This window comes from Phodopus roborovskii, unplaced genomic scaffold (assembly GCF_943737965.1).
Source record: "Phodopus roborovskii unplaced genomic scaffold, PHOROB, whole genome shotgun sequence".
NCBI classification, from domain to species: Eukaryota; Metazoa; Chordata; class Mammalia; order Rodentia; family Cricetidae; genus Phodopus; species Phodopus roborovskii.
Window position 1 is genome coordinate 65,348 of NW_026125233.1, and position 27,859 is coordinate 93,206.

The 27,859-nt window shown below is 42.5% G+C and overlaps 1 protein-coding gene across 1 annotated transcript in view; it reads right to left on the bottom strand.

Annotated features, from left to right (window-relative positions):
- LOC127227220 ((E2-independent) E3 ubiquitin-conjugating enzyme FATS) overlaps positions 1-25,719 on the bottom strand; it is a 67,945-nt gene extending 42,226 nt beyond the window's left edge. Inside the window, exons 1-3 of the mRNA XM_051191559.1 lie at positions 25,583-25,719; positions 19,976-20,067; positions 11,656-12,760 (exon numbers count right to left, since the gene is read on the bottom strand). Of these exons, the coding sequence (XP_051047516.1) occupies positions 11,656-12,760; positions 19,976-20,067; positions 25,583-25,628 (1,243 nt within the window). The 5' untranslated portion in view covers positions 25,629-25,719. The remainder of the gene's footprint in view (positions 1-11,655; positions 12,761-19,975; positions 20,068-25,582) is intronic.
- Between the last annotated feature and the right edge of the window lie 2,140 nt (positions 25,720-27,859).

A 27,859-nucleotide genomic window follows, 5' to 3' on the forward strand; every position in this document is an offset into this window, starting at 1 on the left:
GTAATAGGGGATGAAAAAAATAGACTGAATAAAAACTGGACAAGGAATTTGAATAGTCATTTCTCCAAACATCTACAAATGGTCAACAGGCACACACACACAAAATATTCAACCACTAGAGAATCATTAGGGAACTGTAAATCAAAAATCACAATGAGACAGCACTTTGTACAAATTAGGATAGATATTTAGAGTAAACACAGAACAAGTATGGTGAGAGTGTACAGAAATGAGGACCTTTGAGCTTTGCCAGCAGTAAAGTCAAGTAGTGCAGTTGCCACGGAAGCAGTGTGACAGCTCTTCAAAACTTACAAATAGAATTGGCATATAATTCAAGCAATTTCCCTTATTGGTACATACCTCTAACATATCTTCAAACAGTGAAAGTAAGACATCCAACAAGTATTTGTATGCTCATGTTCATGGGAGCATTAATCAAAATACTCTAAAGATAAACATAATCCAAGGATCCATCATAACATGGGTGGACACAATAGGGCATATTACTCTGCCTCAACAAAGAAGGAGACTGCTAGATGTTACACTATGGATACAACTCAGATACTGTTCAAAGGTAAAATGAATCACTTGCAAAACACTCATCTGAGGTCTCCAGAGCAGTTAATTCAGAGACAGAAGGCAGATTCTGGTTACCAAGGGATGAAGTGTCAGTTTTAATGGAGAAAGATTTTATTTATAAGATGAACAAAATTCTTGAGATGGGTGTGGTGACAGTTGCCAAACATCAATTTGCTTAATGCTATGGAACTGCTCACTTAAAAACTAGTAAAATTTCTCACAAAAAAAGGGGGAAATATAAATGGTCTTTTATAAGGCTGGAATCGATATTTTAAAAGCCCTTACACTTAACAGGGAATAAAACAAAGATGTTGTCTCTTAGTACCTCTCCTTACTGGCAATGGTGCCTAGTGCAATAAGGCAAGAAAAACAAAGTCATGTGTGGAAGATGGCATTCTGTAGCCTTTCCCCATCTCCTATATTCTTTTCACTCTCCATTTTGCAACAGCATTTGCAACATTTTGCCTGAGCTTTAGAAGAGTAGAACAAATAAATGTCTTGTTTAGAGCTAGGCTGGCATGTATGAAACTGAAACTGTCAAGGAGCAAGTATATTTAATAGAAGAATGTGGGAAATTCTTACATTAAGAGCTTTTAAGAGAAACAGCATTAAAAATCATTTTATAATAATTAACTATGTATGTATTGAGTAATGGTTTAAAAAAATTGATATAATTAATTAGGAGTAAGCATTCAGAATATGAAGGAAGGATCTATTTTATTTACACTGAAACATTATAAAACACTGGTGAAAGATAGTAAGGAAAAATGCAAGGAAACCACACCCTATATAATGGAAGACCAAAGATTTCTTCCATTAATATGGATATGAATATGATCCACAGGTCTGAGGGTGGTAAAACACTATCAAAGATTGTTTTAGAGGTGACAAATATTTAGTGTCTCTGTGTCATTGCTTTTAACTGTATCCAAAGTCCTGTGTCTTAAAAAAAAAGTTCTGTGCTTTTCATTTCTAGAAGGATGTTTTAGCTTCTGAAATCAGTCTGGATATTCTTATATTCTCTTGTCCTTCACTCATAATTTTACTTATCCATTTTATATGCCTTTAAATACACTGTTTATCTTACAATCTTTTATCTTTTTTTCTTTATCAGTCTACCTACATAGACATATACATAAAATATCTATAAGTAAGCAATGTCTCCCAACAGTGTATAAAAGTACAGAATTAGATTGGGAGGGCTTCCTTAAAGTATAAAGTTAATGTTTGATGAGGTCTGGTGGCACTTTGGCTGACTCCTACTGTGACTAGATCTGACCACACCACTGAGGCATACTAAGAATAGCCAAAAGGATTCCCCCCATATTTCCCATACATGAGCAGGAGCTTTGGTGACTCACCCACTGTTCTATTCATACTGCATGAAATTCCTACAAGGAAACACCTGTGTAAGCCAGGGAAATCCTTGCATAAACAAGAATTCCATGCAGGGGTGGTACTGTCAACCAGTTCTGAAATAAAAGATTTCTCATCAATGGTCCCCACAGATAAGTGGCATACAGCCTCTAGGAAGAATAGATTCCTGTCTTACACCACACAGGAAATTCATGTGGAAGGAGTACAGATTTAAATAAAGAGAAGGATGTGGTCAGGGAAACCTTTTTAAGCCTGTTGGGGAAAAGATAAAAGGTAGGTGGTTAAAGCAATAAAGAATCTGAATGTGGAAAATTACCAGAAGCAGGCATGATGACTAAAGGCAAGATGGCATCCTGGGAGAAATCCTGGAACAGAAAAGGGATGTTAGTGAGGACTCCAGGAACCTAAGCATTGCTTGCCACTTAAGCTAATCCTAGTGACAGGACCAGCCTTGAGGTCTCAAGTTTAGATCTGTGATTCTCCATTTCCTGGGCAATGTCTGCAGACATTTTGGGATTGCACTCCTTAGTGGGTCAGGGAGAAACACTGCTAGCATCTATGAGTGGAGACCAGGAAATCTAACACTGCTACATGACAGCCACAAATGCCCCAGTATCTAGGTTGAGATGCTGCTAGCCAGGCGTACTGTGGGTGAGTGATAAAGATGAGCCCAAAGGAGTTAGAAGCTTGTTAAGGCTCCTTGAAAACCTCTCTCACTATCTTGGGACTCTTTGCTCATCTGAAATTATTTAAAAATTAGAGGTTTTAACAGCTACAAACTTTCATCATGAATGTCATTTCCACTCATTAAAACGTGTGGAGAATGCTGTGACAGCAGTGTGTGATGCTTGAGCATGCTTAGTGAAGTTGGAGTTCATGTGGAGACAGTACAGTGCTGTCCTTTGGGAATCCATGCTCAGGAACCTTAAGATTATGCCTATCCTCTCACTAAAGTCCTGGAAATCTTGCTAAGAAAACCATGTGAAATGTCCATATTTCCCTCAAAGGATGTTTATCTGAAATTGTTCTAAAATCTATCCAAAACTGTCCTAAAATTCTTAAATGATCTATTTAACAATAAAATTTTTGGTTTTCAAGGTTAGGTAAATTCACGCAGTAGAAGGCGTTGTAATAATTCGGTGTTTAACAGGGAGTCATGTACAACATAAGTAGACAATCCATGTGCATGATCTCACTTTTGTTTAAAAAGAAATGGAAAGAAAGTATTCTACCAAGAAAAAAGAAAAGTTTGGTGTTAACAAGAGTGTTCATGGAACCTGTGGGAAGACTTATTGAGTAAGTTAACTTTCATGTTTCTATTTTTGCTTCAATTTTAATTTTTACAATGCATGTTTTACTTTTTTTCTGTAAGATATAAAAAGGTAAAAGAAAAAAGAGAGGAGCTGATTCGTCTAAATTGTTCTCTAAGCATCAATTTCACAAAATGCTAATCCAGGAAGAAATCAGGGTCACCAGTAGAGCCACAACCCAAGCAAGTTTTAAAGATGCTCAAAGTGTGCTTGGACACAGAAAATCAGGTGAGGATGATGCCCTTCTCATACCCAGTGACCTCCAAATGCACTGTTCTGTTACATTCCATGCATTTGGTGGGCCACCTCTCCAAATTCCATGACTGGTATCTGCTAATCTACCATTTACTTCTCCAAGGTCTGTAGTTTCTGCATTAAGTGTTCCACTTGGTCTTATATGCACAAGAACATTCATGTTGACCCATGAGTGCCAGGAAAAAAATCAAATGCTTGCTGTTTTCATGGGCGGTCCAAACAAAAACATCTAAGCATGGTCTGTCTTGGAAAAAATACATAAGCCTCTATCTTCCTCAACTCCAGAACAACCCAGAGACAAGAAAAACACCATTCCACTTTATTTAACTGCCAGGTTGATCCTTGGAGTAAAAAGTGGACATATTTTAAATAAAACTATATAATGTCTATTTCATTCAATTTATGTGTTTATACACACAAAAGATAGGGCAAAACCAGGAGGAGCAAGTTTTGTGCAAAAGCCATCATCATGAATGTCTACACATTTGCAAAAACTGGATTTCAAAGTTGGCTCTGGATTTCTAGAAATTTTGGAAACTTTAGCTGTGACACTGTCTATGGCTCTGTCTGTATATCCAAGTTATAATGCATACCTCTGAGATGGAGAGAGTACTACTAAGGGCCTCCTTTTCCTTATGGACCCACATGAATAATGTCATATAATGAATGATGGCTGCAAACTTAATGAAGACTTCTGGGTACACACAGGAGCACAGGGAAGCTGGGTTTTGTGGTACACATCTGTGATCCTAGCACTTGGAGAAGCAGAGGCCAAAGGGTCACAGCAAGTAAGTTCCAGGATAACCAGGGCTTCATAATGAGGGTCTGTTTCAAGAAAACCCAAACCAGCTAACCAACAAACCAGCCAACAAACCAACCAAATGATGAACCCAAGTCAACAGGAGATCCAAGGATGCAGTCCATATATGCAAATAAACTATTTTTTGTAGCTTTTGTGTTCAATTTTTGATTTCATGGACAACTTCCTAGAAGATAATATATAAGTTTCTCCACTGGTTATGACTGGGGACATTCCCATAGATCATGTATCACAATACTCAGAGTGGGCAAGAGCAAGTAGACACTTCAAGGGACAAAGTCTAGTCCCAGTTGTGGTGACAAAGGTTGTGTCCATTTCAAAAGGAAACCATTACTATACACACCTGCCCTCTAGGACCCCTCAACCTTGAAGAGGCTGTGATAGCCCTAAGAATCAAGATAGAAGAGATAACACATCTCCCCAAATGGCTCAAACAGGACAATACTAGTTTGGAGGCAATGGTTCTTCATCAGATCAGTGTCAGGTAGCATGATTCTATATGTAATGTCCTTCCCGGGTAAGAACAATTTTCTATACTCTCCAAAGACAGCCTAAAACTGGGTACTAAAGTGTTCCAGCTGTGGACCAGGGCCTTTACCAATGGATGCCTCCATGTTGCTGTGGTCTAATGAGTAATAAATGGAGTATTGGTAACAATATGAAAAGGGTTTCTACATCTAACAGCAAACTCTTCCAAAAGCAGACTGTAAAAAGAATTTGAGTCTGTTCTATCATCTTCACTTGTCTCCTGATCTCCAAGATTGGCTATCAACACCAGAGAAGATCTCATCTCATCCAAAAGTCTAAGGTTATTGGGAAAGCAGGACAGCTTCACCAAGACACAGGACTAAAACACACCACCTATTTCCCACATTTCTGATTTTTCATTTTCCAGGTTATCTGACCTAAAACACCCTTTCTTACATAACTCATCACTGTACCACTTTGTCCTCCCAGGACTGTGTTTAAATTAATTTCCAGCAAACAGCTCAGACCATGCTAAAGACTAATAATAACTATAAAACAGTATGGAGTCCCTCTTTGAATTCACTCATGTAAGTACTTTAATACACGTGAGTGAATCACCTACAGGAAGTGGTGAATAATTAACTGAATGGACTGGACTGCAATGGGCCTTGTATCCAAAGCCAATGGTACCTCTGCTAGTGGCCCTCACCATCACTGACTCATTCTTGTCTAGACAGCTGCTCTACTGTTTCCTAATTTAAAAATTCAGACCATTATCTGGTCAGTCTTCAGTCCTTGAATCCATTTCTCTTTGTGAATCCCTGGCAAACCTAAACAAATGGAGCATTAGTAATGACTTTCTCCCTAACATTGTAGAGGCATAGTCCATTCATAAAATGGAGGGTGCTATTCATAAGACAAAGAAAGTGGGGGAGAAATGGCTCTCATCTTCTCGAGTGGGGTGATGAAAATGGGCAAATTTGGATCCTTGTTGATGATGGAATAAACTGAAAAGTATATTTTTCATCCAGGAAGAGATGACCCCACCTCATTTAGACTTACCATTAACAAAACAAACAAAATTTAAAACCTTCTACATCTTTGTGCAACACTGCTCAATGTTTCCATTTTCTCAACATTCATTTAGCCGTCTGAAAGAGGACAAATTCATCCCATGATATTTGACTATTCTGATTGACTTCTCAGGGGAAACACAGTTTGGAAATCCTCACTTGCCAATTTTCAAGCCAACTGGGGATTCTGCAGATTTTACAACCTACCTCTTGGAGGTGAATCTTACATGACTCTCTCCCTTCCCTGGTTGTTAGGTTCAGGTGTGAGGAGAGGTGGTACAAGGAAGGAGACACAGGGCCCTTGAGCAACCCTGATGTCACATCAATTGCTTTGTTGACTCATCAAAATACTTGACCTTTACCTAGCACCCAGACCCTGAGTTATCTACTCTGAACCCCATGGTGGTCTGCAGGGTAGAAACAATAACTCAGGCAGTTTCTGACTTTTCAGTGTGCTGCTTAGAAGGAAAAGGACCTCAGTGAGTTAACAGTCACATTAAAAGACTGTATCCTACACACCTGAGTTTTGTTTCAGCACCATGGAATCAGGGAGCAGCCCAGTGCCTAGAACCAGCGCTGACTCAGTAAGTCAGGGGTAGAACTCTGGGTATGGTGGTACCTGAAGGTGCTAGAACTGAACACATGACACAATCATTAATGACAATGGTGACTGGCACACAGTGACAGAATTTGTTACTATCAATAAAACGGGCATCTGGGCTAGCCACTGTGATGAACAGTTTAGCAAACAGGAAAGAACGAGAAAGAATTGGACAGGCTTTGGCCAAAAGATATGAGGTAGCCCTAGAGCCGTTGGTGGGAGGAGGTGAGAGACAAAAGCACATCTCCCTTTGCTTGAGCATTACTCCATCCACTTCTGAGAATTACCCTGAAAATACAGCTTCTTTGACAGCTACCATGACAGAAAACCCCAGCATGATTCCCTCCCAAATTAATGGACTAGGAAAGAATTCAAGGGACCATCTGGTTGACCTCTCCTACTAAAGTGATAAGAACCTTGAAGGCAAAGTTCTAAGTTTCTAAAAAGGTCATCCTTGAGCAGGGGTGGCCTTTGTTAAAAGGCCCAGGTGATAGATATTTTTTGCTTTGTGGGTCAAATAGTTTCTTTTCCCACTCTCAGCTCTGTCACTATGTATAGAAGTAGCTAGGGAACATTGTATAAATGAACATCAATGGTTGTGGGGTTGCTGTTAACACCTAACTGCTCTCTTCAAACTGTTGAGTGAGAGGAGGTTCTAGTTTCTTTGTGCCCAGGCTCGTGTTTAGTTGATAAAACAAACAAAAAGACACTTTGAGCAATTGTAGCTTCAGAAGAGGTCAGAAAATACCAACCTAAGACTGTTTACCTGGTGGACAGGTTGTGGTTATATTGTTAGTTGCAATCTCACTGGGAATGATGCAGACAAAAGCAGCCTCAGGAAATCCAGAAGGATATATATATATATATACATATACATACATACATACATACATATACATATACATATACATATACATATACATATACATATACATATACATATACATATACATATATATATATATATATATATATATATATATATATGATGCTGGATATCCCAGTCTCTACAGCTAACAATCCACCTGTGCTATTGGTGAGCCCTGCTGGATCACCTTCAAAACATGCCTCTGCTGAGTCCGTTTTTGTTGTTTGTATATACATGGTTTCAGGGCTGACCACATTATACTGAACAACCAAAAGGAATATCCTCTGGATCCCTTGCAGAGGCTAGCTCCCCCTCCCTCAGAAGTTATAAATTGCCTATAATTCCTTGTCCAGGTATGTGATCCTATGAGACTTGAGACTTTCTACATTTCTAGCTAGCATGTCTATTGTTATTGCTGTGTGTGTGTGTGTGTGTGTGTGTGTGTGTGTGTGTGTGTGTGTAACAATAATACCCAGGGAAGAAGAGGTTATCAATTTGGGAGTGAGAGGTGTGGCTTGGAAGTAGTTTGAGGAAGGGGACTTTGCAGGAACTAAAGGAAGAGGAAGGGGGGAGGGTGAAGGACTTATATTTTAATTTAAAATGTATACAGACTAAAAATTAAAAAACAAACAAACACGGCCTTTAAAGCAGTGGTTCTCACCCTTCCTAACACTGTGATCCTTTAATACAGTTCTTCATGTTGCGTGGCCCCCAAACATAAAATTATTTCATTGCTACTTTATAACTGTAGTTTTGCTACATTGTGAATTGTAACCTTAATGGCAGATATGTAATTCCGAGGGTCACCACTCACTGTTTGATAACCACTACTTTAGAGTATGTGCACTTGCTGAGGGCCTACCAGTCCAAAAGGCCCACCACAAAGAAGGAACCCAGGCAAGCAGGTGTGGGTAGAGCATCCCTTAGTCTTTTCTCCAATATCATCTAACATCATATCTTGCTCTCTATCTACTTGGATGTCTCAGGAAGCTTCAAAGCTGGACCACAGTGCATCACACACATAAACACACACACACACACACACACACACACACACACACACAGAGAGAGAGAGAGAGAGAGAGAGAGAGAGAGAGAGAGAGAGAGAGAGAGAGTGATGTCAGAACCATTCAGATAAATATGAAAAACATCCCACAGAGTGGCACAGGGACCCAGATTTCAGGTAGGGAAAGATCTCTGAGCTGATGAACTTTAGCCAAATCGATAACACAACTTAGTATATCTCATCAGAAACCCATTTGTAGCCCACTGAGCCACCACCTGATATGCTCCTAAGCAGTCTTCATATACCACCTTCTATGGTGACAGTGGGAACTGGTCTGCCGAGGACTGTTTCTGGCAAGGATGCAACAGGGGTCATGGACACAGCTTTGACACTTAATGGGCACACAGACTTGGGTAAGTCATTTAATCTTCCAGCCTTATTTGCCTTATCTATAAAATAGGCTTAACTGATACTTTCTCTACAAAATTGTTCAGATGATTTGAAATAGTGGATACAAACCAAGCTCTGGCACTGGGGATTTTTACAACACATAGCATGACTATTCATGGTGCTGATAATGAGAACAAGTGGGGTAAGAGAGATGAAAGTTCACCTCACTACAGAGGCAGAGATTTGTGTGCCATTGACCTCTACAGTACCAGCAGGATGCTCACTGACAGCGAAGACAAAGCATCAAGGACCAAGGAGGTATGCAAAAAGAGAACCCATTCTTAACCTCAGTCCCAAGGAGAAGCAAGTGCCCATGTGTCTACTGGGACATTTTGCCCCAGAGGACTTCATTTTAGGAGTCTTCCTGAGTACACACATCTCTTCCAGGCTTATTCAAAAATACCATCTGTAGAACTTTCTATCCAGTGACCTAATGACTACAGCCCAAACTGTATGGACTCTATGGACTCTCCCACGCAGTATCTACAAAGGCAGCTGGATGTCAGCAAAGTGAGCTCAGAGGGGATCCTGCTTGAAAGGGCTTTAGATGAAAGGAGTTGGCATCAGACACTATGAAGGATGATGCCCATTAATAGTGTGTATAGCCACAGGAAGCCATCAAGAATGCCTCAGCTACAGTTCCAGTTACAGACAGGAAGATGCACAGGTCCTGTGAGTCTTAATGAGCATCGCCACGGTCTGAGAGTACTTGCATTAAGGCTAAAAGGCTCCATGAGGGTAGCAGCTGAGCTTGCAAGTGCACCCTGGGATGATGGCGTACCCTGTACCAGGATAGACTTAGATCATTAGAACTAGTGGATTGTAACTAGTGTTGGTAAACTTCAGACAGGAATTCTGTGGCATGCTTTCTCATTAGTCGACAAGAAATGTAGCCCACTGAAAATTAGTGTAGATATATATGAGTGAGAGTGTATGTGTGTACACATGTCCATGCATTCATGCACACCAGAGGCACATGTCCCAAATCAGCCCTTATTTTAATGGAACACAACATTCTAAAGGACACATGGGTCTCTACTTTCCTTTGTTAAGGGTTAGGAGTTATTTCTTTGAGCATCTCCTCAATCCTTGATGCTTTCTGTGGTGTTGGATATTAAGGTAGAAACTGTTGAGACTCACATGTATTTCTTCCCTTCAAGAATCCCACCTGGGGCTGATAGAGAATGGGAAATAAAGTTAAGCTTGAAGACATTCAAGAATACTAATTACTGAGTGAATGCTAGAAACTCAGAGTGGTGGTGTCACTGTCCACATTCATTGAGCTAGAAAATAAGGGGAATGTGCTCAGGGTTCTCTGAGCCTCTGTGGCCTTCTTCAAATAACAGGCTGAGGCCCTGGGATTGAGAGTCAGGCTCTAAAAGTGAGTCTGTAGGATGCATTACTTATTTTGATGATGCCAACCCCACAGAAAGCAGAGCTAACCTCCCCTAACCTACTTAAGAAAAACCTTTACAGGAACAGCCAACCTCCTTACCAAGCCATAGGGAAGCCACTCTGCTCCAAGCTGGGTGTTTGTTATCTGGCTCTGGTTATTTGCAAGGAGCCTTTGGTGAAATTTTCTAAAAGTCCAAGTGATTATTCTATACCACAAGTCAGTGTGCAGTTTCTCTGTTTCTGGAATCATCATCAATAAGGAAGATGAACTGCTCAGCTTGAGCAGTTGCCTTAAATACTAACGTGGAGTTCATCTTTGTAACACAGAATGGCTGCTTGCATTTTCCTGTATGCAATGATTCAGGCATTTCAATCGCTTAATCAATCCAAAAGCTATATAGAACTTACTTTAGAGATCCCTTGGCAGCCAATATATCTACACTTGTTAAAATTAATTATACCATTTAACATTTCCACATGCATTATAGTTTTAAGTGTTTCATGGTCATTTTTATTAATTAATAAACCCTTAATGGGCAAAATTTCATACTATAAAATTATTATGCATATGCTGCATTTTCAGTTTTACTATTATTCCTTTGAAATATTTTCCCCAAGTGGAAAGTCCATGACTCATAAAGCAGTCACTCACAGAAAGTACAACTGAAAATAGAAGTTTATTCAGAGACAGAGAAATCTATGCTGCTTCCCTCCCTCCAAGACAGACTCACTTCCTCTCCTGAAAGCCAAAGGGTCTAAGGGAAGCCTACCTGGGAGAGTCTATCTGGCCCTGAAAGAGCAGAAATAGGAACAAACTGCAGCCAGGTCCCTCCAGACACACCCGGGACACACGATTCCTTTTGCTGCTGTTTGGAAAGGAACATTCCAACTTTCCCATTAGAAAACATGCTGTAAATAGCGCACGCACGCAAACATGCATACACGCTCTTCATTCCATTATAGAACTCAGGTGTAGTTTTTAAATGTTGATGCTAACCCATTTATTAATGGTACGACTGAAAAGTGAAAACCTCAGAATTCTAGCCAGTCCCTCAATATTCAGATGTTTTATGTTTTATGAGTTTATGTTTTAAAAAATCTGGGTGTGGGTGTCATTTTATTCTACTCACCCTGCTCTAGAATGTGATGTGAGCACACTCTATTCCAGCCGCATGAGAGCCACTGTTTGCTATGGGTTGCACATGTGGCCTGCCACTACATTGTTGGGATAGGGAACTTGAGTGAAGTTCTCTTATTATCTACACATCTCATCTGAGAACATCTTCCTAATGTGACATCAGCATCAACTTATGTGTTGTTGACTTGAGGCAGAGATGACCAAATGCTCAATGTGAAAGATTTCCTGGGATGAGTTATACGGAAGAAATTCAGCAGCACTGCTTTAGCTGAACACTGACATTGGGCACCCTCCAGCAAGTGGACATCTACTCACCTGCCCTGTAACTCCAGCCAGGAATATGGATGGAGAGTTGGTCGGCATGGCTGCTAGTGGGACATGTTGCACAGTCTTCTTTCTCCTTTCTTACTGGGACCTGGTTCCTTCCCACATCTGCACATTTGACATTTTCCAGGGGAGGGGAGCCTGCCAGAGCCTTGCCACTCCCCATATGTATCGGCACCAATGCTGGGCTCTCCTTCCAGTGACCTTCCTGTGCTTGGCCCCATTGTGGATTTAAGAGGTCCTGCTTTCCCTCCAAGAGCTCTTGTGGCAGGGCTCTGCTGATTGGCTCATCATTAGCTGTGCTATCTACGCCATCTGCTGTTAACCTGTGGGAACTACAGCGGAGGCTGAGCGACAGGACAGACCTGTGCATTTTGGGGCTAGCAATTTGAGGTTGCTCAAGGGGGACAGAAAGAGACTTGTCCAAATAGTAAATGGTTTTGGGACACTGCTGAGACACCTGGAGGTGGACACAGGAACTGAACACCAATGGGACTTTTCCCGATGGTGAATTGTCTGAAGAAAAACTGTCCTCTTTGTCATCCATGTGGGTGATCCAGTACTCCTGCCTTGTACACAGCCTTGTATGAGCCCGGGGAACCTTCAGCCCCTCTATGGAGCCATTGCTAGGGAACTCTGTACAGGTGAAGGACTCATTGTGCTGACACAGATGGGTTTCCCTGGCCAGAGCTGGGGGTCCTTGGAGAAGAGCATTCTTAGCCCTGCAGTTGGGACACAGTGAGTCCCTAACAGTGTCCCATACCAAGGAGTTGGCTGGAGGGCCCACACGTCGGGCAGTAATGGTGATAGATGAGAACCCTCTGTGACGGCCTCTGCCTAGGTTGTCCCCTGTGGATAGCGGTTCTGTCTCCAATCCTAGCTCCTCCGGTGGAGTCAGAATTCCCACTCTGTCTGTAGCAAATGGCCTGTGCATGTTTACTCCACCGTGCCTGGCTGAAGTTGGCTTTGTGCGACCCAGCTGAGGCCAAATGACTGCTTGTGACAGGGGCAACACGGCTCCATTTTCCATTGACTTCTTCTGATGGGAAATGATGATGGGTGATATCATTTTTGTGTTTTGTGATGCCAACATATCCTAGAAAATAGGGAGGAAAATTGCAATTATTCCAGGAGTTCATAGGAACACAGCGAATTCTCAGGCATCAGCGAACTCTCATGGGTCATGGGAATGCTGGAGAAGGGGCACTTAGATTTCTCAGGAAAGCCTTCAAGGCACTCTTGTTACCAAATCTGAGCATTCTGAGGAGACAGAAACCTAGGTATGTTTGTGAGGAAGTACTGTTGTAGACACGTTAGTCTAATTAGGGGAAGGATGGACTTACTCAGCTGGGTGTCAGTCAGCTAGCCTTGTGATCCATCAGTAGAGACCCCTTGACTGTGAGAGTTGCTTCTGCCAGACCCTGGGACCTCAAAACAAAATCTCACAGCCTCACTAAGGAAGGGAGGCAGAATTACCAAGGTGGCTGAGAATCGGAGTTGGGGAAGTGATAGGCCAGCACTCTGGTGATGATGTCAGTGAATGTGGTAACAACGAGCCACCTCCCTAGTTTCTTCTGAAACAGTCTTTCATCTTCGCTGGTTAAGGCTAACAGTTAACTTTCTGCTTGCTTGGCCTCACAGAAGTCCAAGCTCAGAGAGCAAGACAAGGGAAATCAGATGCCCAGGTTCAGTTTCCCAGACCAGCAAACAGTTGACTTCTCTCACCAGGATGGGGTGTGCCACAATGAATGTATACCAGTATACAGAGTGTAACTGTAGCTCAATGCTACTCTGTGAGGAGCTTTTGTCCACATTTCAAATGATTAAGGAATTCCTTGCTTCCTAATTAGCAATTCCCACGATCTTATGTAAATCACTGCTGCTGTATGCAGAATAAGGCACTGTGTTTTGTTTTTCTGTTTGTTTTTGTTTTTGCACTGTGTCTAACCAGCTTAAGAGCAAGAAGGGGAATCCCTCTGTTCTTGTGTTTTCATGTAAGTGCGTTGAATGCCGCAGAAGGCTGACCACAGCCCAGCATTAGTGTGCACAGAGCCATACCCCATTTTTTATGTGTCTAAAATGAACTTGTATACAGAATTGCATAGGTCCTGAGGTCATGGTAAAGATTATATCTGTGAAAGCCAAAAGGCATCACTAGGGTACTCAGCATTCAAGGCAGCAGATCTCAAACCCTAGCATATCTGAGAATCACAGTGAACATTGTGAGTGCGGGTACCCCAGGCCCGAGATTTTGATGGTGGATGGAGTACAGGGGATTTAACGACACACACAGGACCCCTGATGTAGGTGATACAGGGAACATAAACAGAGTCACAGCTGGCCTGCTGTCATCTCAAGGAAATGCATTCACAAGGGGTGGGCTCAAGTACCATGAAACCCTGGGCTTTGCCTTTCCCAAGACATAAGGGAACAAGGGTAGGATTTGTGTCTTCTTTATTGCAGGCTTAATATTCATTTATTTAGCTAGCACAGTGATAGCACAAGCTAGAGTCATTTAGGAATGGGGACTTTCAATTGAAAAAATGACTCTATAGGATGGGCCTATAGGTGGAACCTGCTCCCCAGCCTAGATGCAATGGGGAGGAGCTTGGTTCTGCCTCATCTTGGTGTGCCATGTTTTGTTCAAGCCCATGGGAGGCCTGCCCCTTTCTGAATGGAGACAGAGGAGGATTGGATGGGCAGGGGAGGGAGAGGAGGAGAGGAGGGAGGGGAAACTGCAGTTGGTATGTAAAATAACTTTTTTTTTTTTTAAAAAAAAATGGGTCGATTGACAAGTCTGTAGTACCCATTTGCTTGATTGATGATTGATATGGAAGGACCTAGCTCACTGCAGGAGATGCAGCCCCTGGGCTGGTGTCCCTGGGTGCAAGAAGAAAACAGTTGAATGAGCCATGGGGAGCAAGCCAATAAGCAGCACTTTATGTAGCCCAGGCTGGCCTTGAACTCAAAGCTCATCCTGTCCCTGCCATCCAGGTGCTGGGACTATAGGTATGTGCTACCATACCCTGGCTCCCTCGATTTCTATGCCCTGATAACCAGAGACAGGGAAAGGAATGGGGAGTCCACTTTAAACCTCCTTCAGAGTTTAAAAACAAAGTCTTTTTGCTTCCTGGACAAGGATAGTACTTCAAGCTTCCCTTAGAGCCTTACTGCCACCTTCCAATTCAAGGTCATTCAACAGTTCAAGGTCAACCCAGTGGAGCCTGCAGTTGTGAGTGGAGATGCTTCCCCTGGCACCTCTGACACTACACTATAATACAAAACAATTACCTGTAGCTTGCAAAGCCCAGAAGCCCATGCCTCCACCTCAGAGAAATCAATAGACTCTAGGGGCTGGAGCTGGACTGGAGGAAAGTGTCTGTGCCTTTGGTGTCCAGCAGGCTTTCTGTGCTTCTGCAGTAGGTACCTTCCCCTACTCCACCCTTCTCCCTGCAGCACTCTCACGGCTGTGATTTGCATACAAGAAAATGACAGTGCACCTGGAGCCCATTTGACAGTACACGGTCCCTCCCATCCTAGTTAAATTTAGTTCCGATAATAATTGTTCCTGTGCACCCCACGATGGGAGTAATCATACCCAGTGGGAATTCCTTTGACATTGATCTTTGGGGGGAAAAAAACCTAGCTTGAAACCTGCAGTGTTGCTCTTACTCGACAGGGCAATGCTTCCTCAAGTTTGGACCAGTGACAACCTGCCCTCAAAAATCTCATGGGGTGGGGGTAGAGATCCCTGAACACCTTGGTCTCCAGGTGTAAGTTGAATCAGGACCTGTGGGGTTGAGGGTCAGAATCTATATTTGTAACCAGCTCCTGGGTGGCCCTTGTGGGGTGGGGGTTCATGGATATGGAGGAAGGAAGCTGAGCCGACTTAGGTGACCTGGGACCCATCCTCAGTCATGGCTGTCAGAAGCCTCAGACCTCAGAGAAGCCTTGATTTTCAAAGCTATATTGCAGGAAGATTGAAATGGAGTCTGTTAAGATGCACCCTCTCTTGTACTGGAATCACCAATGTCAAAGGGCCCCCATCATGGGCTCAGGCTCCTGTGGGAGCAATATAGCATGGCTATATTGCTAGGAACAAAGAGTTGCCAGTTCAGCTTGGAACCCCACAGAAAAAAACCATGATACTGGCAGTGGCAATCTGGTTCCTCCAGGCAGAGCTCAAGGACATACTTGCTGAAGGCTTTCTTGGGGCTACCGGCCTTGGGCATCATTCCCAAAGGACCTAGAGGCTCAGAAGAGCCTGGATAAAGAGCCAGAGACCTGGGAAGTATGACTGTGATTTTTGACTCCCATCAAAAGAAAGAGGAAAGAGTGATAATGAAAAGTGTGAATCTGAACTTATTTCTCGAGTTCTTGTGTTACTCAGGTGACACTCTTCCTGGGTGAATACACTCTGACCAGCACCATGCCCAGGAAGAATTGTCTGCCTTTGCTTCTTCACAGGGAAGGTGTGAAGAACAAAAAGAGATGACAGTGTGACATTGTCTCTCAAATCATAAGCCTTGCTTTGGTTTCTTTTTCTTGCTGTAATAAAATACCAGGGCAAAAGTAATGGAAGGAAGGAAGGGAGGAAAGTAGGGAGGGAGGGTAAAGGGAGGAAGGGAGGGAAGGAGGGTGGTAGGATAGGTATATTTAGCTCAAAGTTCAAGATACAGTTCAGCAGTAGCACCATCTAGAAGTAGCTGGTGACACCATGTCTTCAGTAAAAAGGCCCAGGATCCAACCCCTCTGAAATGGTGCCACCTACAACTAAGATGAGTCTTCCCACATCGATTGACTGAAGAGAATTCCCCCAAAGGTTTGCTTAGAGTCCCATCTCCTGGGTGATACTAGGTTTTGTCACATTGACAATTAACACTAATTATTACAAGCATTTGTATAAATTACTTTTCCCATGACTTAGCAGAAATTAGTTGAGACCTGATGTGATCTCAGCAGCCGAGACATTTCATCCAACTTACACTTGTCCATAACTGCTTTGCAGTGTTGCTTGTAACATTACAGTTATAGGCAAACCATATGTTTAATGATCCGGATGACAAATATTTATTGAACACCTATTAATACTACATGCCAGGTGCATGTTGAGTAACAGAAACCACTGTGGTTCCCTGGAGGTAATGTCCAAATATTCAGGATATTCATTAGACTGAATACTAACCAAAGATCCCCCAAATAAAATTAGAGGCATTAAGAGGGAAACGAGGGACTTTCCAACCTTTAGCATACACAATACTTGTGTAAGGGAAGTTTTATTTATTGAATCTCATTTTCTTACTGAGACCAATAGATAACCAAATAGAACATATAACCTAGCACTGGGGAGATGGCTTGGTTGATGAACTGCTTCTACACAGGCATGGGAGCTTGAGTTTGGATCTCTAGCATCCACATAAAAAGCAGGACATGATGACATGTGCCTATAACCACAGCACTAGGGAAGCAGAGCCAAGAGGATCCCTGGGACTTGCTCACCAACTAGTCCAGGCAGAATGATGGAGATATTATCTCAAAAACTGAGGTAGAAACCAGTCAAGGAAGACACTGATATCAACCTCTGGCTTCTACATGCACACACACACACACACACACACACACACACACACACACACACACAAACACACACACACACACACACACACACACACACACACACAGACACACACACACACACACCCGAGAAGAAGAAGGGACATTATAAAAACACAGATTGTCTCAAATCAAGCTATTTGGGGTGACACTCCCTCTGCCTTTTAACTAGGTTAACTAAAGGTGACTTTGAAGAGAGATACCTTTCATGTAAAATAAAGTTAAAAGATATAAGACTAGATTTGAAAGGATGGAGAAAGCCATGTGGTATTGAAAGAGATGTGTGTTCAAGGTGAGTGAAAGCCAGGCTGGGTTTGGGTCTGGCTTTGGCAGCAGACTGTCTCCTGGCCAGCATCTTCCCACATAATTTCTGCAATCTCTTGCTCATAGATGCTAATATTGATTTCTTTTAAATGCTTTTAAGATATTGATTTATTTTAAATGTTTCCAGCATGATTTTGTAGAGCTGGTAACTGTTTTCATGCTTCTTTTATCGACTGTGTTTGCTTTTTATTTATGCCTTAAGGCATACGACTAAGAAGGGCATCGTTTCCTAAATTGAAATAAGAGGGAGATAAGTGGCAGGTACTCAGAACAATCCTACCCAGAGCCACTGAGGTGAAAATGACTTTCTTCCCGCAGCAATTTATATCTCTGAAGGAGAAGCATGCAGTCTGGTCTGGACCTTTAAAATATGTATTTTTTTTCCCCTGGGTGAGACAGTTCTTTCCTTTGCTGGTATAGCTCTGCAACCTATGGCTATATTTTCCAGATTCGAATCTATCTCCTCACAGATACCTGCTGCCACTGTTGCCTTCACCCGCTGCATATCTGCTTACCCTCATAGGACAGACCCAGAAGCATCATTGCTGAGTAATCTATCAACCCTGTGCTACTTCGTTCCGCATACAAGGGCAATTTAGACTTGCATTTACTCTGCTGAGAAGCAACGGGAACTCAGGGAACTCATCAGGAAGCCTTTGTCTTTCTGTGTAGTCAGTAAAAACCAGAGGATTCAGGTGGGTAACAAAGCAGTAAAAAACTGCCTAAAATCAACCTTTCTGCCATGTTTTTATTATGGCTAATAGATACAAGGGTCGCCATCTTAAGCATTCTAAGTGTGCTTCCCTGCTGTCAAATGCATTCTATAATGGTGTACAGCTCTCACCATCCATCTCCAGAAGTTATCTAATAAAACTAAGATTCTGTACCCAGTAAATAAATAGTTCCCACTCCATCCTCCTCACAGCCACTGGAAACTAACAAGAATCAATGCTTTAAATGGGGAGAAGGCAGTTGGAAATCATAGTATGTGCAAATACTTCATAGAGTCTGAAGAAATTAAAAATAAAAAGTGGTGGCACAGGCCTTTGCTCCCAGCACTCAGGAGGGAGAGGCAGGCAGAATAGTATCTGCACTGGGTAGTTTTTGTTAATGACACAAGCTGTAGTCATGTGCAAAGTGAGAATTCAGTTGAGAAAATGACCCCATCATATTGGTCTATGCGTATATCTGTGAGACATTTTCTTGATCAATGTTTGATTTGAGGGTTCAGGCCCAGCCCATTGTGAGTAGTGCATTCCAGCGCAGGTGGGCCTGGGCTATATAAGAAAGCTAGCTGAACAACTAGGGGAGCAAGCCAGTAAGCAGCACTCCTGTATGCCTCTGCTTCAGTTCCTGCCTCCAGGTTCCTGCCTTGAGCTCCTGCTCTGGCTCCTTTTGATGATGGATTGTAACATGAAAGCCAAATAAACTCCTTTCCAAGCTGGTTTTGTTACAGCAATAGAAACCAAACTAGAATAGCATCCTTTATCTTGAGAGATTGAGTCTAGGGATTCCTGGATGAGCTGTAGATCTATAGTAAGTGCAGAGTTAAATAAAAGACACTTTTTTTTTTTTTTAGGAAGAATCCCAAATAGACATGTTTCCTATTTAAATCTGTTCTAAGGAAACATCTATAAGACACAGAAGGTGAGCTCTACCCTGGGGCAGACCTCCAGAGCAAAGGCAGAATGGATAGGCCATGGGCCCAGCACTTTAGGTGCTTCAAGGTTTGCATGTGTGTGATGCTTGGCTCTACATTGAAGCTTTGTTTTGGCTTCTGCACAAGGGTTCATTATCAGGACCCCCCCACACTCCAGGCCTATAGAAGCATCAAATGAGTCAACTAGTTATGCAGAACCTGGCATATAAACTGGCTGTGTTAACCACTATGTGCAGAATTCTTCACCTCCTGGTTTGAATCACTTCGTTATACACATATGACTTCTACTTTTTGTCTCTATTACACACTACTGATACTTCTTCCAGATAAAACAACCTGTACTGGCTTGTTGTATTTCAAAGTACTCCCTTCTGACCTTCAGGATGCTACATAGTTTGGTATTCTGACTCCCCCTCTCCTACTTTAAAATCGAGGTAGACTCATCATACTCTCCTCTGACACTACAAACTTAAAAATTGTTGGTGAAGATTGTAGAAAAGCCACTTTGAGTGCACCTATATATTCTATACTTTCCTATAAAGTTCTTATAAAGTTTCCTATAAAGTTCACTTGAGTTTGGGTTTTTCCCAGATTCATCAATTCAACATTCTATTAAAGAAAATAAACCACACCCTATCTCAAGCAGGCAGGCAATTGTGTTTTATAGTCCAGCAACTTTTGCCAATCAGCCTGGAAGTCACAAACATAGGTTACCTTGGCGAAGTCCGACTTCCTCTCTGTAACATCAGACTGGAGATTTTTAAGGGCGAATTGATCATTTGTACTATAGCGCGTGTCCAGTAATCCTAGACAAAAGGAGACGACACGGCTACTTTTAGTACACCAAAGGATAAAATAGAATGTGCAACTTCAGCTTTCCTATAAAATTTAGTTCCCACTCACATAATATACCAGCCAATAGCAGCTCCACTATATTACAAGCCATGACAAAACCTGTGTCCTTTCTTCATTGTTCCAGCTTCTTCTGCTCTCGGAGCTCATTATTATTGATTTGGTTACAAGAGTCCTTCCCCCATACAGTTGTTTCAGTTCTTTAGATTTGGTAAGTGGTTGACCAGATGTGGCTCTAATCATGTTTCCATTGTCTCAAGTTTATACTCAGAGTGGGCGGGGGAGGAAAGAGGAAGAGAGGGAGGGAGGAGAGAGAACCCACATTTCTACATTTCCCAGCACCTCTAGCATCAAGGCATAAATACAAGACTGACTTTGACCAGTTTCTCAATGCATCCATAACTAGAGGGACAGTGGGTGACCAGGCACTGGCTGCCAAGTCACTTTTAGCGAGTATGAAGATATTTGGGGGGTGACATAAGGGGCTTTTGCTATAAAGACAACTAAGGCTGTGGTCAGGCCCAAATGTAGATAAAGGTAAATGGACAAGATTTCTCTTGGTTTAAGCTTTCTGTTAGATGGAATCTGCCCTATCTGACTCCTGGAGTCCCAAGCAGAGATAGTTTTGGGAAAAGCATCTATGGATGAAAGCAAGGAGCAGTCCTGGGGCAGAACTGAGACAAACTTAGCTACTGATCCACAGTAACAGTAACCCTGAGATCTTTCACAGTAAAATTTTCCAGGATTCTTAAAGAAATGTGAATCTGGCATAGAAGATCTGACTGGAGGTGTCTGTGCAAGCATAGCCAGCGATCTACTCTCTCTAGACCAGGGGCAAAACTTTGTCTCCCCAAGGCCACATTCTATAGAATGTGGCTGTTGAAAACACTGCAATGGACAATGCTGGTCCTAGAGATTAAGCACCAAGATATTTAAATTTAACATGCTATTTCAGAAATCTAGAATATAGTAGAATCTGGGTAGAGGTGAATACTCCATCTCCAGTACCATAAGAAGATAACTGGCTTGTTCAGATAGAGGTTAAAGCACCTTTCTGAAGAAAATCATATACCACAGTACTGTCAAGTTTGAAAGATTTGGGAAGGGGTCAAGATTTGACTCTAGGGAATTTTCAAGGTTCACCTCTAACCCACCCAAAGACTGCCTTCATTACATCCTGTCTTTGAGTGACAATGAACTTCCATCATGACTGTCACTGAATGACAGCGGGTCATTCAAGGTGACACACACTTATTACTTTCTGTGTAGCACTAATATCAAACCTGAAGTGTTTGGTGGGTTTCTGTGCAATGCTGATGCTTCAGAGGACCTGACTCTGAGGCTGATAAAAACAGAAGTTACCTGGCCTGCTTGTGTAGAATTGGCACAGTTTTGGGGACCAAATGGGGTATTGTCTGCTCATGTTTGGCCCTAGCTGACCCTCAGTGAATCAGCTAGAATCAGCTATGGATCCTGCCTTCATCCATAAATGTGGACAATGGTACCTCCTACAGAGACAAAGGCCTTGCCCTCACTGCCCTGGGAAATTCTTATCAAAGCACTTGGATGAAAATGGAGTATCAGGTAAATCTGATAAATGGCAGAGGGTGCTACTGTTACAGCACAGGTCAAGGTGGTTCTTGCCAAAGTCCAGCATCACTAATGTGGTAGCACCAGTAGTCAACCACTAACACTGGACCACAGAGTCCCAGGGCTTGAGTTCCAGCTCTGGGTACATGGATAGCTTTGGGTACACTGCTCGACATGCTCTGGTTCCTCCCTGCATGATGGAGAATATGGAGGTGACTACTTCACAGGGATACTGGAAAAAATGAGTGACACAACTAATTTGATTTCAGTACAGTGTGCAAAACATAATATTACATCATAATAATCATTCACTATTGGGAATAGCCTCATTTCTAATAGGGAAAAAGAGAGGTTGCTAGAATTGGGAAGCATGAGTGATTAAGTACGAGCATCCTATGCCTGTTATAACAAATGGCCACAAGACCAATGCATCCTCTGGAGATCAAGTCCAACACTGGGCTAAAATCAAATGAGCAGCCAAGCATTGCTATCTGAGGGTGCTGGGGGAAATTATTCTCTTTGACCTTCCTGCTAGACACTCCATATTCCTTAACCTATGCCTGCCTCACTCCGGCTCTTGCTAGTGTCCCTTCTCCTTGATTCTTCCCTATTGTTTCCTTTGAACAAGGGTTCCTGGACTAAAGTAATCCCACCTGGACAATCCAAGGCAATGTCTCCATCTCAAGGGTGGATCAGAACATGGATATATTTGGGGGTACCATATTTCTTGTAGCATAGTAATTGGGGAGATTCAGGTAGAGAGACTGAAGAACCTTTAACTATGCATACATAGTATGTCTCTGTAACAACATAGAAAAACATGATGACATACTATGAAAAGGAACCAAAAACCTATGACATTAATACAGTGTATGAGGCAACATATAAAAACTGTAAAGTGACTGGTGGAGAAATGGCCTTGGGTGAAAAGAACCGACTTAGGTTGTAGGACCTGACCAACTGAAGGGTTCATACCCAGTTAGGCTTTGTGTCTGGAAGACACCCAGCTGAGTTATTAGCTGTAGCCATGTGGCTATACACACTTTTTTCCCCCTCACTGCTTCTGTTTTCTCCATCTGCAAAGTCAGAATATGGGGCTGATGCTGCTGAGCCCCTCAGTCATCTTTGCTGGATTGCTACTCCATCCCTTTGCTGGATTGTTACTGTCTATTTGCTGGATTGTTACTCAGTGCCTTTGCTGTTAGAAATGTGCTGCCAATAATACAGAGTCCCTCTCTTCCATGAGTATAATTATTCACATTGGACCATAACTATGTGATTATGATATAAAAGGCCATGACAGAATATTGATAAAAGGCCAAAGTTGACCTTGGACAATGCCTTCACTCAGGTCCCCCTCTACTAAGTACCCTTCGCTTGCCTGTGGATCACCTCTTGGAGAACGCTCTCTGTATTCTTAAGCCCTCAATCTCTGTCTTAGGACTTTGCTTCTTGGGGGGGGGGAAGGCTATGACGGCTAACAACACCTCTTTTCTATCCCCTAGTACAGTTTTTCCAAGTGTGCCCCTCCAGCAACAGAGCCAGCATTAGAGAAGTTGATAAGAAACATTTGTTCGGGTGGTAACATCCCCCAATCCACCAAATGAGGATTCTATTGGGGAGCTTAGACATCCATCCAGGCTTTAGTCAGTTTCTCAACACACTTGAAGTCGCTCAAGTTCAACATGGTCTTAAGGCTAGTAACATCCCTTACAGATAAAGTCTGATGACTGAGAAGGGAACCATGATGTTTTGATTTGAAAACTACTCTGCAACTTGCAAGGAGCTGTGCCCCACCTGAAAGCAAGATGATCAAAGGAGGCTTCAATTAGTATAAACCTATTGCAATGTCAAGCAGCTGATATTTATGATGCAGCTAGTTAAAATCATCCAACGATCCACAGTGATCTTGCTGGTGTATGGTATCAGGTCAAGAAGAGTATGAAGATTATCATAGGACAATTTAAACAAAAAAGACAAATGGAAAGGGGCGGGGAGAAATTGGACAACCAAGCAGATGACAAAAGCAAGGGGGAAAGTGGATCAAGGTAAAAATAAAGACAAGAGTTAGTCACATTTGATGACTTGTAGGATGTGCATATAGAATATTAAATTCCGTGCACTGTCCAACATGACTTGAGTTGTCCCTACAAACAGCTGACAAGAGCCATTGTGTATAGCCTAATGAATCAATCCATCAATGCCACGGGCAAACAGGGGAGTGTATGGGTCCTGGGTGTGTGCCTGAGTACACTTCCTTTCACATCTAAGCTACAGTGTCAGAAGCAAGGTACACTGTGACCTCTCTCCCTGTAATGGTGGGTTTTGTAGAAAAGCATTTCTAATTTGACAGGAGTCAAGGCTTACTCTTGATTGCCTTAACAACTCATTTCACATTTCATAAAGAAAAACCACTTTTAAGAGTTAGATTTCACTGTCTCTGGGATTTAACCTCAGTTAAGCCTCTAGAGATTTCTTTCCATTTGGAATGTCTAGAACAACATGGTCTTTTGTCAGTTTTTCTGGATTCTCTCCTTGATGCCATCTGTTCACTTCTGCTTCTTCTTAACATGCCAGGGGTCCAGGTCCCTTTGATGATCATCACCTTTAAGCTCAGCTGCTCCAAATGACCCCTGACTCAGCTTTTCCCAAAGAGGAATCAATGAACTTCCATAGAGTTCACCAATCCACCCCTCTTGCCTATGTCCTTGGTGAGTGCTTATACCCACCTCTTCCTACAGTACAACCAGAAGTATTGCCCTTTGCATCCCTGCCTTCTCTCACTTCCAGGGTACTCCCAGAAGGCAGCACTGATCTTGTGGAAAGGCTCCTCTCCATTGCATCAGTATACTTTACCTGTGCTCTCTGCTCTTGGCAAGCTCACTCCTGGGCCAGTGGCCACCAACCACACCTCCTGGCAAGCTTGGCTAAAGCCCCTTAGCACCACCAGCAGTGACCTCAAACAGAGGCCCCATGGCTTAGGAAATGTAACACTTGGGTGCACATGTATGGGCCCCCAGAGACTCAAGAGAAGCAGAACAGGAGCCCTTGAAACAAGCCTACTTCACATCCTGGAAGTGGGTACCCTGAACTTCTTCACAGTTTGAACTGTCTCACAACTTGATTGTACATACTTCCTCCAGCATTTCCTTAGGCTAGCTCCTACCCCCTCACCCTTGACATGGTGCAAAGTTACCTCCTCTCAGAAGGACTCTCTGAGACGCTCCTATCTGCACATCTAAGGCTGTGTTAGAGTCTAGACAGGTTGTCCGTAGATGGCACAATGGATTGCCATAAACCACGAGGCTCACAGCAACAATAATTTATTCTCTTATAGCCTGAAGGCTGGAAACTGAGGTGTCTGTAGGGGAAAGCCGTGCTTCCCCTGAAGGCTCCAGGGAAGGGTCCTTCTTGTGACTGCCAAACTCTGGATGTTGTTGGAATCCCTTAATTTCCTTGACTTATGGCCACCTGGATAAGACCTCTGCCTCCATCTTCCCACAGCCATCTTTCTCATGGGCTTATGCCTCTGAATCTTTTTGCTCTTGTAAAGATACTAGGTCTAGGAACTATCCTAATCCAGTGTGAACTCCCTTAACACAGTCATATCTTCAAAGACTTTGCTTTCCAATGAGGTCACACTCAAAGGTTAAGCCTGAAACATCTTTTAGGGAGAAACAAATCAATTCACAGCCCTGTCCAAGACAAGTGTTATGACACATGCTCCTGTACTTGCTAATCAGTCTGATTTTTACTAAGATCTCATCTTTCTCTGGAACCTGGTACTGATGATTTCTGGCCAGTTGAAGATAACAAGTATATACTAGACAAGCATAACATTTATACTCTGATATTTCTGAGGGGAAAGCCAGAACATACCTTCCCTATACAGTTTGATCATATCCCACTGATGTTTCAAAGCCATCTTACTTCATTTCAAAGACCATCTAACAACCAAGACATGCTTTGCCAAATCAAAGAACGTGGCTATAGTTTATATCTGTTGCTACTCTCAGAATGAGTCAGGCTTCCAACCTTCCATCCTGGCCTGGCTGATGCAATCATTGGAATGTTTTCCTAGCAACCTGGCAGTGTGTAGCCACCTCAAGGTCTCTTCTTGTCACCACTAATTTGGGGTTAACATCTGAGGCTCATTTGACAAGTACAAGGAGTTTCATGAGAATTGTTTAAAAGCTTCCTGCAAAGGAACAATTAGACCCAAGAAAAAACCCTTTAAGTAGTGCCTGGAGTCAGAAGATTTCTTCCCAACCTGCTCCTATTTTCTTGTGTTTTACTTGCTGTGACAATGTTAGTTACTTACTAAGCAGTGAGTGAGTCTGTGTAAAAGTTCCTCAGGAGGGCTACAGGGATGTCTCAGAGGTTAAGAGCATGGACCACTCTTGCAGATGACCTGAGTCGGGTTCTTAGCATCCACACCAGGGGGATCACAACCACTGGTAACTCTATCTCTGGAGCATCTAACACCCTGTTCTGGACTCTGTGGAGACCTGCATGCACATGTATACATATATACATAACTTTAAAAAATAAATCATTTTTAAAGTTTCTTAGGATTAAATATACTCATAACATCACAATGCTAAACTTTAATTTACTTATTACTAGTTTGTATAAGCTGGTCTAGCTCAAGTTCAACAATATAACATTCCATCTACTGTAATAGCTATTATGGTTGGCTTTTAGACAGTCAAATAAACTATCTTTGACCCTAAGAAGAACATTATCTCATAATTTATATGTGATTCAGTTTCAAGTGGCTTCCCTTATCTAGCAAGGGAAGTAGTCCACCACACAACTAGAGTCTTAGAATTGCAGATGCTATCAACAGTCTGCATAACTATGCCTTTCCTGGGAGACCTATGACTAAGTGCAATTTAAAAATCAGACACAATACTAGATTGGCAACAGTGACCAATGATCAAGCATGAACAATCACAATAATATGCTACAGTAAAACTCTGTGTGTGGTGGGAGGTGCATGGAGGTGGAGGCCAGAAGATAGTCTCCATTATCGATCCTTGGGTACCATTTATACTGTTTTGTTTGTTTGTTTGTTTTTTGAGACAGGGTTCTTTTGTTGGCCTAGAACTCACCAAGTAGGCTAGGCCGACCAGCCAATAATCCCCATGGCTCTGCCTATTTCTGTTTTCTCAGTGTTGGGATTACAAGTATGCAATATCATCCTGGTGCTTGCGTGCGTGCGTGTAGGTGAGTGTGTGTGTTGTATATGCCCATGTGTGTGTTGGTATACATGCCTATGTGTGTTGGCAGAGGCCAAAGGAGGGTTCTCTATCACTCTCTACTTTATTCTTTCTTTTAACTTCTTTTTTTTTTGTTTTGTTGTGTTTTTTTTTTTTTAATTTTTTTCAAGGCAGGGTTTCTCTGTGTAACAGCCCTGGTTGTCCTAGAACTTGCTCTGTAGCCCAAGCTAGCCTCAAATTTACAGAGACTGCCTCTGCCTCCCAAGTGCTGGGATTAAAGGTGTGTGCCACCACTACCTGCCTACCTTATTCTTTTGAGGTAGCTGAACCTGGATCTTTTCATTTTCCAGATGGAATGGCAGCCAGCAAACCTCAGCAATCCTCCTACTTCCAACCCACTCAGTCCTGGGATTACAGGCATGCACAAGACAATGCCCCTCCCCCCCCGGGTGTCAGTATGGGGGCAGTTATACACATTCATGGGACAATGCCTAGCTTGTGACATGGGTGGTAAGATCTGAACTCCAGTCCTCACTCTGCTCAGTAAGAGCTCTAACCACTGAGTTAGCTCTCCAGCCCTAATTCTGGTTTCTTTGTTTAAAAAATGAAGGTCCCGGGGAATTAAACTCAGGACCTCATGCTCATGCGCCATCCTCTTCACCCACTGAACCATCTCCTCAGTGCATGTAACACAACTTCTAAAACATGGTTGTTTACTTTTGTAATTTGCCACATGATACTCTTAGACTAGGGTTGGTTACAGGAAACAGACCATACTCAGTGAAGCCACAGGTAAAGGGAGACAATTGTGGTCAACAACATAGTGAGGTGTTTGCTATTTAAGCTGTGACAGAAGCTAGTAATGCACTACAGAAGTTAGTGAACTGAAACCCCCCAGGCTGAGGTGGCCCTGGCACACATGAATCACTACTCA